Below are 15,181 nucleotides of genomic sequence, written 5' to 3' on the forward strand. Positions count from 1 at the left end.
GCTGTTATTACCAAGGATTTTTTTATATTAATAGAAGAAATGGCACGTCTGTTAGTAATGACTAAGCTCTGTCTTACAACTGTAAACAGTATTTATTCCTGACTCTGCAGTACTTTGAAAGCAAAAAAGCTTGACACTATATTAAGAAACACTGATTAAATGGAGCTCTAGTGAGAAATCAGGGCTAGTTCATTCAGCCAGGGCGGATAGGAAGTTAAAAAAGCTTAAATCCTCTCTGTGCACCAACTAATGCAGCTTAATGTTTTTGTCATCTCAGAGATTCTCAAGGTATTGATGGTTAGGTTGGCAACTTTAAATCTCTTTTCTGCAAGTAAGTTGAAATCAATGTATCCCCCTATTAGATCCCATTAAATTAATCCCAAACTGGCCAGCTCCAGTCTGGGCAATCTGACATTACTCAAAGTCAAATTTGGGCATCATCCTGAGGTGTGGCTGGCATGCAACATGTAACACCGTGTGCTGCCTGGAAGAAGAAGCAGAAAACACTTGAAGTGTCTCTTGGGAGCTGTACTGATGAGATAGATGATACCAAGGGTGTTCTGCTCACCTGTGGTTTGGCTGGTACTTCCTGCAGCTGAGGAGAACAGATTCAACAGCTCTTGTCCAGCTACTGAAAAAAAATTTTGTCCCGAAAGGAAGATCCTTGAATCCCTAACTCCTTGTCTTACAGGTGAACCTCGAGGACACTTGGGAGACTGTAGCTCCTGAATGTGATTAGAAGAAAGCTGCTGTGATTAGAAGAAAGCCATGGGGAAAGATAAGAAAGAAGAGGCCGTCTTCCTGAGGAAGAAGATCACTTTGCTGCGGGCGTTCTCGCTGCTCATCGGCAGCATGGTTGGCAGTGGCATCTTCATCTCCCCCAAGGGAGTCCTGAAAAACTCCGGCAGTGTGGGCTTCTCCCTGCTTGTCTGGTTTTCCTGTGGGCTCCTCTCCATGTTTGGTGAGTGCTGAGCTTTGGAGCCCTTGCTGAAGCACCTGGGAGGTGAGGGGAGCCTGCACGTTTTTATGTTTAGAAAGTTGGGAGATGAATAAACCCAAAATTTCTAGTTCCTGCTGTAATGAAGATTTAGAAGTCAGGGGATGGTCACTAGGAGTTTTTAGTTCAAATTATTTCCCTGGGGTAATGGACAAAGTTCCAGCACTTATGGTCTGTAATATCAATTCATGTACGAGTCCAGGGCAGGAGAGTGACAGTGACTGTGAGTGAGACAGCATGGTCTGTGACAGTGACAGACAGAGACAGCATGGTCTGTGCCAGGAAAGCTGTGAGAGAATGAGGGGACTCCTGTAAGGCAGAAAGGAGATATAGGCACCTAAAAGGGAACCTGAGGGTTGTGCTGTGCTTTTCACAGACCTTGTGAAGAGAGGAGGAAGGGAGAGTCCCAGTGTGCCCCATGGGGACCCCTTTCTGTCAGGGAGAATGGCTGAAGCAGAGTGCCTGGGGAGCTGCAGGGATGCACCAGCCCAGGGTGGGTGTTGGGTGTCTGTAAGAAATGATGTGGGGATGTCTGATGCTGCCCCACTTTCTGTGTGTTACTATTGGCTTCATTTCTGTCATTTACTACCAGTCTTTTCTCATAGAGGTTGTCTTTTTGATGACAACTCCATTCTAGTTCTTTTGAAATAACGTTGCTCTTCTAAGTTACAGTGGATAAAACATGTGGCTTTTAGTTTCTTTCATTAACTGTAAAAATCATCATCTCAGAAACTCTCTAAAGGTGCTATCAGGACAACTGCCAGTTCTCCCAGCCCAGGAGAGAAATCTAATGCTTATTATAGTGGGTGACTTTAACATTCTTCTTCTGATGTAACTTTGTAAAAAAAAAAAAATCTACCAAAAGAAAAAAATAAGAAAGGCGATATACTTCATGTGGAAAAAAAAAATAAAAAGCAAAGTAAGTGTCACTCACTTTGACACTGGCATGTACATGCAAGTTTAGAAATTGAGACATTCAATTGTTAATAGGGCAACAAGTTGTTCTTGCTCTTAGCATATGTGTACCAATATTTCACATTGCAACTGTGAGTGGCTGTTTGGTGAATTATACACTTCTGCTTAAAGAAAAGCTGACAGCATAATGTGGGCATAGTGTTTCTTTTAACCAAGGAGAGCAGTAAATGAGAATGTGTGTGTAATGTATGTGTAATCACATAGCCAAACTCTGCACTTGTAAAGGTTTTTCTCTGTACAGCATCCTTTGATACACTCTCCTGGAAGGGCCTTGGGAGCCTCTTTACCAAGTGATTGCGTTTTGTAGCTGGATTTGTCAGTTTGTTCTTCTCTTTTATCAGCTTGATGACCTCCCCTGATCATTTCTCTGACACTTTTTTGCAGTATATTTAAAAGATCTGCTTTCTTTCGTGCTTTTTTTTTTCCTTTCAAGTGGGGTATATATAAAGTCCCATCCCATGAGTTCAGCAGCATACTTATATGCATGAATACTTGAATGCTTAAATGCTTGAAGCATTTAAAGGGATCCACTGGAATAAACCAGATGAGCTCCCTGCCTATATTTGATGCTTTGAGCAGGAGTTCTGCACAAATTTTCCAACAGGGAGGCAGGAAACATTGAGGTTGTCACCATCCTGTGTGACCTGAATGTGGCATGACTGCCATGGGACTTGGAGGCATGGCCATGTCACCACTGGCTTCAAAGGAGGGAAGGGATTTATGTGGAGATGCAAGATAAGGACACAAGAATGTGGCCTGGGATCAAAAACATTATTTAAATGACCAGTTCAGCCATGGCTTGTGGCTGAGCTGCTGTAGTTGCTTTGTACGCACCATTTCATGAGTCTAACAGTGAGGAGAAGTGAGAATCCAGGATACCTTTCAAAGGAAACCCCTTGTAGCTCTGTGCAGCATTTCTATCACACACCTTTCTTCAGAGCTTCCATGGAAATGTTGTAACATTAACCACAAAATAGAGAATTTCTTTCCACCTGACAGGTAAGCCAATAACTTCAGAACTTACTTCAAACCACAGTAGTGCACAAAAATAGAGAAAAGTGGTTCTGTTAAACCTCTTTTCCTTCCTCCCATTCACTACTTATTTTAAATGGATTTGTTCAATCCTTGAAAAATCACACAGAAAAGGGGAAAAAATCCCTGGGATTATTTACTTGGTACATTTCTACCTGGACTTTTCCAGGTGCCTTGTGTTATGCAGAGCTTGGAACAAGAATCACCAAGTCTGGAGGGCATTATATCTACATTTTGGAGACACTAGGGCCTCTGCCAAGCTTCTTATTCCTGTGGGCAGAGTTTTTTGCTATCAGGTAAGAGATTTGATTTGCTTGCCTCTTCCTGGATGCAGTGATAATTTAAAATACCAAAAGTTATGGCGCCAGGTAACAGTCCAGGCAGTTTGTAAAGGAAAGAGTTGAATGATTTTTAAAGATTTTTCAGTGATAAAAGGAAGAAGATGCAATGTGGAAATAGTTACAAATGTTGAATATGTTCTGTACTTGAAGAATATCTCTCTTCTCCCCTGGCAGCTCCTATCCCCCAAGAGCTGTGGTATATTTCAGAGACTGGCAATAAATGCCAGATTTATTTCAGATCTTATGTTTGCAGTGTGAAACTTTTTTGGTGTCTTCAGATTCAGAAAGTGGAGACAATGTTCTGGCTTATCCCCAAGTTAAATAATTTATAAAATTGTGAACTACTTTTTTTTTTTAACATTAAAAAGGAAGTCCTCACCTCTCAATAACCTGTATCCTTCATGTAAGCTTAGATGAGGCAGAACATATGAACTACACTTGCATTGCTCAGTATGATTAATCTCAACTTTTGCTTTCAAGTTGGAAATTAATCATTTTGCAGCATGTGGTTTTTAACCCATTTACTGAGAAAAACCCATGAGAAAAACTCGATGGGGATTCACCATCTGCATGGGTGAGAGGATTAGGCCAGATTAGGCCAAACTTGCTCCCCTTCCCAAGTTTTGTGCAGTTTTACCTCATGCCATTTTTCAGCCATGCTCAGAGCAGTTTGTGCTTGGTTCCCCCCACATTCCCCACTCCAGGCCTGCCAACAGTGCTGTGGTTTCCCTGGCATTTGGGCGCTACATGCTGGAGCCGTTCTTCGCCCCCTGTGCTGCCCCTGTCCCTGCAGTGAAGCTCGTGTCTCTCCTGGGCTACTGTAAGTACCAACATTTATGGGATTCTCCATCCTGGCCTCTCTGCCCTAGACTAGGAGCACTTGGGGGTGTTATTTCCTGGACAGCTGTGGGATAAGACAGCTGTATTATCACCTCAGCTAAGTAAAATGTTCCAATTCAAGGTGATGGTGTTGGGCCACTATATTCTCTAGGAAGTGGAGTGGGTCTCCCTGTTGACTAGCTGGAGCCCTATTTAGGGGGATTTTGGCAGGCATGGGAGAAGAAACTCTCCATGTGTAATTGTGCAAAAGCCACATGAGGTGTGGGTGTAAGGCTTCAGGTTTTGGACTCCTCTCCTGGTGCATCCAGCCCGTGAAGCTGTCCTGCCTGCTCCAGACTGGTGTGGACTGGCACAGGGAATGCTGTAAAGTGGGCTGCTGAGATGTCCCACACCTTTCCCCCAGGCAGGTGTGGATCACCCAGCAGGAGCCAGGTTCCTGCTCCCTTTTAGGAGTGTAAATCAGCTCCCTCTTTAAACAGTGTATACTGGACCAATGTTTCCTGGCATCTCTCATCCCAGGCATCCTCTCTAAGGCATAAAGATGCAGCCTTCCCCCAGCATCCCTAGGGCAGGGAGAGCTGCTGTATTTTCTCCTGTGTGTGTTGAGCCCAGGCTGCAGCTGTAGTAGTGTTGTTTCCTCTCCAGATACGGTCCTGACCCTCAATTCCTGGAGCGTCACCTGGAGCGCGCGGCTGCAGATGGCTCTCTCCGTCGTCAAACTCCTGGCCCTTGCGCTCATCATCGTGCCAGGGATGATGCTGCTGGCCCAGGGTAGGTACTGCTGCTCCTAAGGCTGAGCAGGGTGCTCGATGTGCCCCCCCTGTCATGGCTTTTATCAGTGCCAAGTGACAAGTGTGGTGCTCACTCAGCTGGCAGGAGCTCTCTCTGTCCATGTGCCAGATGTGAATTAGCTGGGAGCTGAGACCGGCACAGCTGGCACAAGCTGCATGATTGCACTGGGCTGGTGCACCTGGCTGCGGGGTGCTTTCTCCAGAATTTAGTGGGTCTTAGTGCCAGAGGATGTGTGAGCCTACCCAGGTCACCCTAACCTTCCTCTGGAGTCAGACTTGCCTATTTCCAGTGTAGCTCAAAATCTTTCCAAAGCAGCACATATTCAATGGACATTTAGGATATGGGACAGCATCCCCCATGCCAATCACAGCTGTGTAATGAGTTACCAGCCCTCAGCTGAGCCCTGGTAATGGCATCTCTAACCCTTCTGTGGCACAAGCTAATATTTTTTACCTCCAGATTGAGATGGGTGGTAATTCAGTGAATTTACAATGAACTTGGTACAGGATTTCATGCCTGCATGCAGAGTGGGGGAGATAAAACCTACCAGTAGGATCTTCTGTGAACCATACAAGAGTATTGGCTTTAATCCAAGCCTCAGTTTATAGAAAAGCCCAAGGCATTCCCACTCAAGGGATGAAGCCTGCTCCCTCTTCATGCTATTACCTTCTTCTGCAGAGAAAACACCACAGGCAATGGACTCTGTGTTCATGTTTCTTTCTGATGTCTGGAGCTGGCTCCTTTGAACATGCAAAGCTCCCCTTGGGCTGGCTTCTGAACTAAAGGACTGCCCTGCAGCTAGGAATCCCCAGCCATTATTGTTAGGAATGCCTTCAAATGACAATCTGGAGCCCTGGCACCCGTCCTCTGGTGGGGAGGATAAATGCAGGTGACATCTGGAGGGAGAATTCACGAAGAGACTCCAGTATGACAGGTTGTATTTAATGTGACTCACGGGGGACTGCAAATTGCTCATTAATACATTGCAGGCAATAAATCCTTTTTGTGCACCATCACTTAGCAGCCATCATTTTGGAACATAAAAAAAGTACCCCAATAGACCCACTTCTATATTTTGGGTTAGTTTTCTTCAAACCTATTTTCAAATTGACTTCATTATTTTTTTTTTGGTGCTTAAAAATCAGTTTTGTGCTTTTACATAATTTTGCCTGATTGCTTTGCCTTGTGCTACTTTGTTTAGATTGCACTTCTGTCCTTTCCTTTGCCGTTACATTCTTTTTGGCTCAGGCATATATTAGAGATTTGCTGGGCTGGCGTTTCAAGCCCATGTGCCCAAATCTTGTCTCTGAACTTCTTGCAGAAGCACCTCCACAGAAGTGGCCTGACTTTCTCCACATGCTCCATGCCATGTCACACCTTGCCTGGTAAATCCCAGCTAGGAAAGCTTCTCACCTCTTGAAGAGAGTTTATTATGGAAAATTGAACATAGATGTGGTACCAAACCTTGGGTTACCTAGATTTGAAAATGTTGGGAATGCAATTCTTTTTGACTGTGTTTGAATGAGAGGCCAATTCAGAACAGCTCTCTTCCCTAAATATTTTTGTTTTGATTTAGAGAAAATCCTTTCTTTGATTTTTTTTTTGGTTAAGTTTTGTTTTGTTGTTTCAAGCAGAGAACTTGAAGAAAAATTAGGGGAGTTGGTAAATATCTCTACTTTGAGACACCTCTACTTTGGACATGTCATTTGCTTTGCACTCTGTCCTTTCCTGTGGGTGAGTGGTGGTGGGTCAGGCTGGCAGGTGTTGCTCCCACCCCCTCCTGCAGCTGGTTCCCATGCTCTGGCCAGCACAGGGCTGGGGTCAGTGCTCCAGCAGCAGGAACAGGAGGGAGCACAGTGAGAGCTGAGTTAGCTGCCTCGCTGGCTGCACCACATCAAAGGGGACTGTATCTCCAGCTGCTGAGGGGGCTGGGGACTGAACATGGGGGTCAATCCAGCAACTTAATTTTGGGCCTGAAGGAGGGAGAGGACAACGTGGATCTGCTCATCTCCATGATCTCCTGTTCTCACATCAGGGTCTGTAGGAAACAGCTAGCTATTGTTGTTGCCCTTCCTGAAAGGCCTACCCTAGCTGGACAAGGGATAGAATTTTTTTTGGTTTTTAATGTCACTGTAGGAAAGTAAACACATCAGCAGCAACACTGAAGTTAAAGCAATGAAATGAATTTGAATACCCTTCTCCAGGGAAATCACACTCTTCCCAGGCCTGGGCAAGAGGTACAAGGGATGTTATTCTACATGGAAGGAAGCCTGTCTCTGATGTTCTCCTGCTCTGTCTCCGTTGTTTTTCTCCTCTGCAGGCCACACGGAGAACTTCCAGCACGCTTTTGACAGGCAGTCGCTGGTTCTGGATAAGCTCCCCCTGGCTTTCTATGCAGGCATGTTCGCGTACTCCGGCTGGTAGGTGCGATGGGAGGGCCCTTCCCGGGCGGCACACGGGTGCCCTCAGCATGACTGACTCTCACCCTGTCTCTTCCCATCGTGCAGGTTTCAGACCGGCTTTGTGCGCGAAGAGTTGGTCAAACCTGAACGGTAAGGCTGGCAGGAAGCTGCCCTGGGTTACCAGCCTCGGGGCTCCGAGTGCAGTGCAGGAGGAATAACTTTGTGGGTTCACCTGACTGCAATCAGTTGTACTGCCAGACAAAATCTGCAGTAATGCTGTGCATAACAAGGGATAGCAGCTTGTTCTTTGTGTGTGTGTGTTCCCCTTCCTTGCAGAAATATCCCCCTGGCTGTCATCGTGTCTGTGATCACGGTAATTGTGGGATACATGCTCACCAACGTCTCCTATTACACAGTCCTGGGAACAGAAGATGTTCTGGCTTCTCCTGCTGTGGCTGTGGTGAGTTGTCATTGCTATTGTTATCTCAGTGTGGCCGGCTTGTGCTGTGGTCATGGCAAGTCTTTCAGAGATGGTTTTCCTATAAAATGCTTTATTGCTTTGTAATTTCTCTGGAATACTGGGCAACAGTAAATTCATCTTGTTGTGGTGCCTAAAAGATAATGAAAAGTAACCTGGAGATTACGGTAGAAAAGGTGAGATTTATGACTTCTATATTACTCCTTCAATGGAAGAAGTTTTCTTTTTTGACCCTGATGTCACCTAGAGATCACCACATGTTCCCTAAAGTCATGCTTGCTCTTCCTCCAGAGCTTTGTGCAGCGAGCCTTCAAAAGCCTGATCTCCGTGGTCCCTGTCCTTGTCGCACTGTCCTGCTTTGGAACTATGAATGGAGGAATCTTCACCTTTTCAAGGTCACATCCCCAAGGGTCTATTATGCTTTTGGCTCATTGAATCAGAGGGAAGCATCACAACCTGTGCAACTACCCATCCACACAGTGGCATTTTAGCCACTCTTGTGGGAAAAATAAGGCTTTTGACTTCCAGGTTGTCAGCTACAGGATGGTCCCTTTTGGCTAAGAGTCTACTTTTTCTATTTCTGACCAGATCTAGACCTTGGTACCCAGGACTGGTCACAAACAAAGATTTTTATCTTCTCCCCTACCCTTCAGTTTAAATCTCCAGTTTAAAGTGAAATTTCAGTGTTTCTGGTGAACTAAAGGCTTTGTTGATGTTGGCAGCTGCTCAGTGAGACTGAGTCTTCTTCCACTGGGTTCACCCAGCTGTGCTGCTGGGGGCATGGGGTCCCTCTGTTGGGAGGCTCTCTAGGCAAACTCTCCCTTGAGAACTTTGCTTTGAAGGCAGTGAAATGTCATTGGGATGGGCTATTCCTAAAGCAATAGTCAAGGTTCAAGAAGTCTTGTTATAGCAGAAAGAAAAGCTTTGTCCCATGGAAAAATAAACTTGCCAGCTTCACCGTCTGCCACACTCAGTGTCCTTATGGGACCCTTGAAATTGGAGAGGAGGGCAGGCCTTATGAACAAGATACTTATGTTGTGCTGGTCCTGTGGAGCTGAGCAAACTCTCTGCAGTGGGTTTTGCTTCACAGCTTTGATTGCAAAGGGAAAAATCAGTTGATCTGAAAGGAATGTCTCATAGCCTGAAAGCTAATGAATTATCTGATCCACTACTCTGAAGTCCTGTATTAAATACAGGTGTGGATGATCCTTCCCATTAGCTGTTCCAGATAATTGTTTTCTTTGAGGATGAGAAGTCTCTGGGCAGCACAGAGGTTCTCAGTGTCCCCCACTGACCTTCTCTCCCCCATCCTGGCATCATTAACATAATCACTGCAGAAAGCCCATATAAACACTGATGGGGCCTCCCTGGCTGCCTGCCAGCCACACCCCTGCAAAGCCACAGAGACAGCAATAAAACCAGTTGTACACTTGTGCCCCAGCTGCTTGGGGCCCTGCTTCAGCCCAGCTGATGCTCTGGCATGGTTTGTTTGAGGATATTAAATTTCTAAAATTGGATGTGATTGTCTTCTCCCTAATTGCTCTCTCACGAGTCAAAGGAGGGATGCAAGCAAGGAACTCTCTGCTCTCATTTTGTAGCTGTTCTTGTGTGTAGCTGGTCTCTTGGCAGTATGACAAACTGTATTTTCCAACAGCTGACCAGAGGATTGGAAATCATCTGTCATTTGAGGAGATTGCACTTTATTTTTTCTATATATGTACATATAAGAATATACGCTTAAAAGCTGACAATCCCCTTTCATAAACTCACCAGTTTCTCTTATAAAAAATTGAAGTTTGTGATCCCTCCACTTCCTTTTCACTGGAAAAATTAATTACTTTTTTGATGGCAAGAGACTTTCTTACTCCTGTTTCCAGTCTGAGTTCATTCATGGTCACTTTGGACTTGCCCAAAGGTCTCTGCAGATGAGGCACCCAAGGAGACCCTGCCAGTGGTTCTGGTGCTGGGCTCTGAACTGCACTGAACTGGTCTTGGCAGAGCTGTGGGAACTCAGCCTTGGTTTTCTTCCAAATGCCCCCAAAGTGGAGCTCTGAGCAACTTGGTCTAGTGGAAGGTATCCCTGTCCATGGCAGGAGGGTGGGTTCCTACCCAACCCAAACTTTCTATGAAAGTGCAGCTAAAGGCAAAATTGTGGCCTCGAATAGCAGCAGACTTGTGCTGGGGAAGGGAGCAGATGCCTTGATGCCTCAGGTCAGTCCAGTGACTCATCTCATTTCTAATGCAGATGTAGAATGTTGATGTACAGGGCTCCCTGTCTTTTCCTAGGACTCTGTTTGTGGCTTCCAGGGAAGGGCAGTGGCCTCCTCTCTTCTCCATGATCCACATTCGAAGGCATACCCCCCTTCCTGCTGTCATGTTGATGGTAAGGAGATCTGGCTCTGTGTGACATGCTCTGTTCTTTTGCTGTCCTGGCTTTCTTGCAAGGACTGGACAAACTGAGGAGTTTTAGAGGGTGTTGGGACATTAAATTTCTCCCAGAAAAAAAAAAGAAGGCAGGATACAGGAAATGGCTGCAAAGTATTAAATCCCCTTGAGCCAGCAGTGGTATCCAAATGTACAACCTTGAAGTCCCTGCCTTATAACATTACACACCTTTTTTAAAAGTACAACCCCTACAATCTGCCACAGGTGCTGCTTGATATTGTCCTATGAAAATAGCTCTGCCAGGCTTTGGCTATCTGGAAATTTAAAATTCCCAGGTGTGGTGGAAATGCAGGGAATGAGCATTTGTAGAGATGGTCTGCTCTCATGTTTTGGTTTGTTCAGGGGTTTTTTTGTGGCAATGGTCCAGCTCCATCCCAACTGTGGTGCAGTGTCTGTTGCAGCTTGGCTGAGCTGCTAAAACCTTAGCAGATGTCATTGTAGATAGCCTGTGTACCAGCAGGGCAGGCTTTTGGATCATGCATGCTTTAATTGCCCTGGCTTGGACACGAAGCATCGAAGATGCTGCCGATCTTGGAATGATCACTCTTTTCTGTAGCACTACAGATCAATGCCTTTAATCTTTTGCCTTCAGCCTGTGACACTGTTTTGTGAAACTCTCTGACCTCCAAAATGCTGGGGCTGTGAAGTAGTTGCAGGGGGCTTGGAGGAGGTGATCCGTGACTGTAATGACTGTATTTCATGTTCAAAACGCTCAGTTCCCTTTGGTCACTGCCATGGTGTGCATTGGAGACATCTACCACCTACTGAACTTCTTCAGCTTTTCCCGATGGCTCTTCATAGGATTGGCCACCCTGGGGCTCATCGTCCATCGCTGCCGTCACCCGGAGCTGCACAGCCCCTTCCAGGTAATGCACAGAACGGACCTGGCAGCCAGGAACCTGCAGCCCTGCCATCCCTCTCCTTGATTTGCTCATAATTACAGCATCACATGGCCTTGGCTGCCTTTAGGCTCTAAGGGGTTTCAGTCTCTGATGCTTGGTAATGTCTGTGGGGAGCTCCTGACCAGCACTGGTTGGTGTGCCCAAACAGCCAGATGTGATAAATTCTATAAAGCCAGTTCTACATGGACTCACCAGATGCACCTGTTAGAATACTGCTTGGTACAAGGGACAAAGTTTCGGGCTTGGGACTGGGAGATGTACAGACAGAAGTTCTCTGACTCATCTCCTGTGGCCTACAAGAAGGATGTTACTTGCCTGGATGTTATTTCAGTGGCAGGTAAATCTCAGCTCTGGCTGAGAAGCAGAAAGGTGTCAGGCTTGGGGGAAAAGGAGCATGGGTGGAGGGGTCCTGGGAGCAAACCTGACTTGGAAGGAGTCATCTGCTGGTATAGAAATATTGTCTCATGTAAAGCAGTGGGCCCCTCTTGTGGCCTTTCTCACTGCTCTGGGTGCTAGGATCCCCCCTCATGTCAGCAGGGGATGCTGGATCAGCTTTCCTGTGCTTGGGCACCTTTTCCACTGCTGGATAATGTGCAGAAGGCATTAATTAGGTTGGGGCGGTGCTTGAGGCGGGTGCAGTTTGCTCCTGACTCTGGTCGCCCCTGCGTGGTGTCCCCTGGCAGCAGCTCCCGGGAACAGAGAGGACCTCCGGGGCTGTGGGCACTGGGCAGGGAGGAGCTCGGGGGACAGAAACGCTCCCTGCAGCTCGCAGGGGTCCTCTCTGAGCTGGGTGCATCCTCCTGCAAAGTTTGGGGTCATTTTTCTTCTCGGTCGTCGCATTTAGCAGAGACCTTGTGGCTTCTCAATTTGTTGGTTGGCTGCAGTCGCATGCTCACTCCCCCAGAACCAAACGGAGTAAGTTTAGTTTAGCTTTTAGTTCAAACTAATCTGCTCAGGGGAGATTTATTAGTGGCTGGCACTGCAGATGGTTTCAGATGCTGAGATTTTGCCCTGGTTTTCTTCAAAGATTCAGACTTCTAGCGGCTCGTAAATGCTGATTGAAAGAGGGAGGGAAACACTGGCCCTTCGGTCAGTTCGGCTGGTTTCCCCCCGCCTTTCCCCTGGTTTTTGTCAGTTCTGTGCAAGGGCTGCGCGCAGGTGGCGCGGGCCCGTGCTGCGCTCTAGTGGCCGCCCGCGGCTGTCGCCTGCCGTGCCCGGGGACAGCAAAGCGTGGCACAGCGTTGGCACTTGTTCTCTCTGTAGCATTCTGAGTTAAAAACGGTGGGAAAGCACCCGAAAGAGGAGGGAGCAGTCCGCTCGCACACTTCTCAAGCAGATGTGCAGCGTGAGCGTGCGCATGGAGGAGCGGCTGGCAGAGGATGCTCTGGCTGGAAAGACAAGAGTACCTAAGTTTGATGGCTGGATGGCTGCCATACCTAGAGCAACAGATCTCTTCCAACTTGGCATGTTGAGTATCCAAAATACAATCTTTATTACTAGTCAAGATTGTCACCTTATATGAGAGCAGCTCCTTTATTCCATCAGCCATGGCAAGGAGTTGCTTGGCAGAGTTTGGATCCAGAGACAGAGGGAGTGTTTCACAGTTTTATTATTTATTGCAGTCTTCCTATTTGCTCTCCAAATAACCTAGATGAATTGGCTCATCCAATAGGGTGTATGGCTGAAGAGCTGAGTGCTGCTTTGATTTTCACCATGGTGTCACTGAAGCTGATATTTTTGCTGCATGTACGACAGAGATAGGGAGTCTGGTTTGTCTTGATTTAGTCACTGTAAGTCTCAGGCAAACTAGAGGCAGGTCAACACGAGTCATGGATTTATAAGCAACGAACAGTTTGATTCAAAGTGTGCCTTCTTTCTTGGTTTCAGATATTCCCTCAGTGGCTGCCTTAGGGGGCACATAGGTATGTGTGTGCCTGTGCATGCACAGGTGCAGGACATTCACAGAGCCATGGGCTGTAGGCAGCTTCTCCCCCTGCTTGGCTTACAGTTACAAGTGAGGTTTAGATTTTGGTGCACGTGAATATAGGAGGCATGCCCCTCACAGGGCACACTGGGCTCTGAAGCTGATGCAGTTGTTTGTAGTCTGATAGTACAGAAGTATTCTGCAGGACAGGTTATGATTATTCTCCTTTTCTTTAGGCAGAGAAATGGATACAGCGTGTGCTGGCACACACAGAGTCTGATCGGCTACAGCCACCAGTTTGCCCTGATAGTCTCCTGTGCTCTTTTCCTCAGGTTCCCCTGTTTGTCCCTGTCTCTTTTACCATCATCTGCCTCTTCACAGTGGCACTGTCTTTCTACTCAGACCCTGTGAACATCAGCATTGGATGCACCATAGTTTTGAGTGGTTTTCCAGTCTACTACCTCATCATTCACAGGCAGATGTCAGACCGCTGCCGTAACCTGTTTTGTAAGTATGCATTTCACTTTCAGTATTGTGGACCTAAACATGCCCAAGGGTCAGGGGGTTGATTTGTTGCCAGGGCTCACCTCTGATGCAAATTGCTCCTTGACCAACAGACCTCGTGAAACCTAAATCATGACTGCTGGCATCACTCTGGTGTCTTTCCCAAGGCACAGTCTCCACAGGCAAATTTGTTTTAACAAAGACAAGGCTGAAGTCTACCAACAGGGGGAACAGAGAGGGTCTATTTCCCACCCCAGGCCTAGTACCTACTAAACTTTATCACATCTTTGGGATCCCAGCTCTGGGTGAAATTTGTCTGACATGGAGCAGAAAGATGACAAGTTAGGATAGAGGGGCTACAGGCAAACGCTGTAAGCCCATGCACAAACTTGCTTGCTGAAAGGCTGAGGAGAGGACTGCTAGGAGAAGAGTACTGCCAGAGGTCTGTGTGCTTGGTGAAGAGGCCAGGATGGTTTGGGTACAAATGTAGCCGTGGAAATGAAGTACATCTCCACTCCAGGCAGTGTAGTACAGACTTCCTTTGGATGTAGGCATGGCGGCACAAGGGTTTTTTCAGAAATGAGAGCCTGGGTTTAAATTGTTGTTTCTGTTCCAAGTCTTGTTTTCTTTTGATTTGATGTTGGATGGAGGTGCATCACTAGCCACTCAATAGAAGACAACATATAGCAAGAAAGGAAACAGATACAGTGATCTGCCAACATTAGGTGCTCCAGCCATCAATGCTGATGCTCTTGATTTTCAGTCATGTCTCAGGATTGCCTCTGGACTAAACTTCCTTCCTTTTTTTTCTACCCTTTCAGATTATCTTACACACAAACTACAGTTACTGCTGGAAGTTGTCCAACAAGAAATCAAGACTTACTGAGAAAACCATCAAAACTCACAGAAGACAATAAAAATCTACTCACGCCATTTTTGACACCTTTGATCCTACCTAAAGCAGTCCATGCTTTTATTCTTTTTAGTCAGTGCAACTGAGGATGACTGAGCCAAAACCTTGCTGCAAGTGTTCCTAAGCTTGCCAACTGGGATCTCTTCCTGCCCTTTTATTTTTTTTTCAGAAAAGCAAACTAGTTCTCTGAAATGAGCTTGCTTTGCCTGCAGAGTGTCTTTGAAACCAAGATCCTAATTTTGCAGCCTGGCCCAGTCCTGAGAAAAATTGTGTGTGTATGTGTGTGTGTATGTGTGTGTGTGAGTACAGAGACAGTATTTTGTTTTCCTGGCTTGACAAATAGAGGAAGTGGGCATGTTGCAAAACTTAGAATCCAATACATGGAAGCCAAATGCAAGTTTCAAACAGAACCACTACAGCAGTCTTGTTGGGGAGAGCTAATTAGAGATAAGGCAGATGAATTGGAAAGGGGAATACAGGGGGATAAAATTTTATCCACCAGAAACTGCAGACTGAGATAATGAGAAGATACTTGAAATTCAAGTATTAACAAACTAAAGTCAGAATGTTTTGCTTTGATTTTTGTATAAGCAGAATGAGTTTTTTAGCCTTGAAATGATCTTTCAACTTTGAAGT

The 15,181-nt window shown here is 46.1% G+C and overlaps 1 protein-coding gene across 1 annotated transcript; it reads left to right on the top strand.

Moving 5' to 3' along the window:
• The first annotated feature begins 765 nt into the window (after positions 1–765).
• On the top strand, positions 766–14,824 carry LOC128940603 (cystine/glutamate transporter-like). The gene is made up of 12 exons (XM_054282122.1): positions 766–961; positions 3,174–3,300; positions 4,050–4,165; positions 4,831–4,956; positions 7,298–7,397; positions 7,485–7,529; positions 7,716–7,839; positions 8,149–8,252; positions 10,144–10,240; positions 11,019–11,168; positions 13,461–13,635; positions 14,454–14,824. The coding sequence occupies exons 1-12, from the start codon at positions 769–771 to the stop codon at positions 14,516–14,518; spliced, it is 1,422 nt and encodes a 473-aa protein (XP_054138097.1). The 5' UTR covers positions 766–768; the 3' UTR covers positions 14,519–14,824.
• The last annotated feature ends 357 nt before the right edge of the window (positions 14,825–15,181 follow it).

Source organism: Melozone crissalis, unplaced genomic scaffold, assembly GCF_028551555.1.
Source record: "Melozone crissalis strain CALT ecotype California unplaced genomic scaffold, PUWL_Pcris_2 ptg000033l_1, whole genome shotgun sequence".
NCBI lineage: Eukaryota > Metazoa > Chordata > Aves > Passeriformes > Passerellidae > Melozone > Melozone crissalis.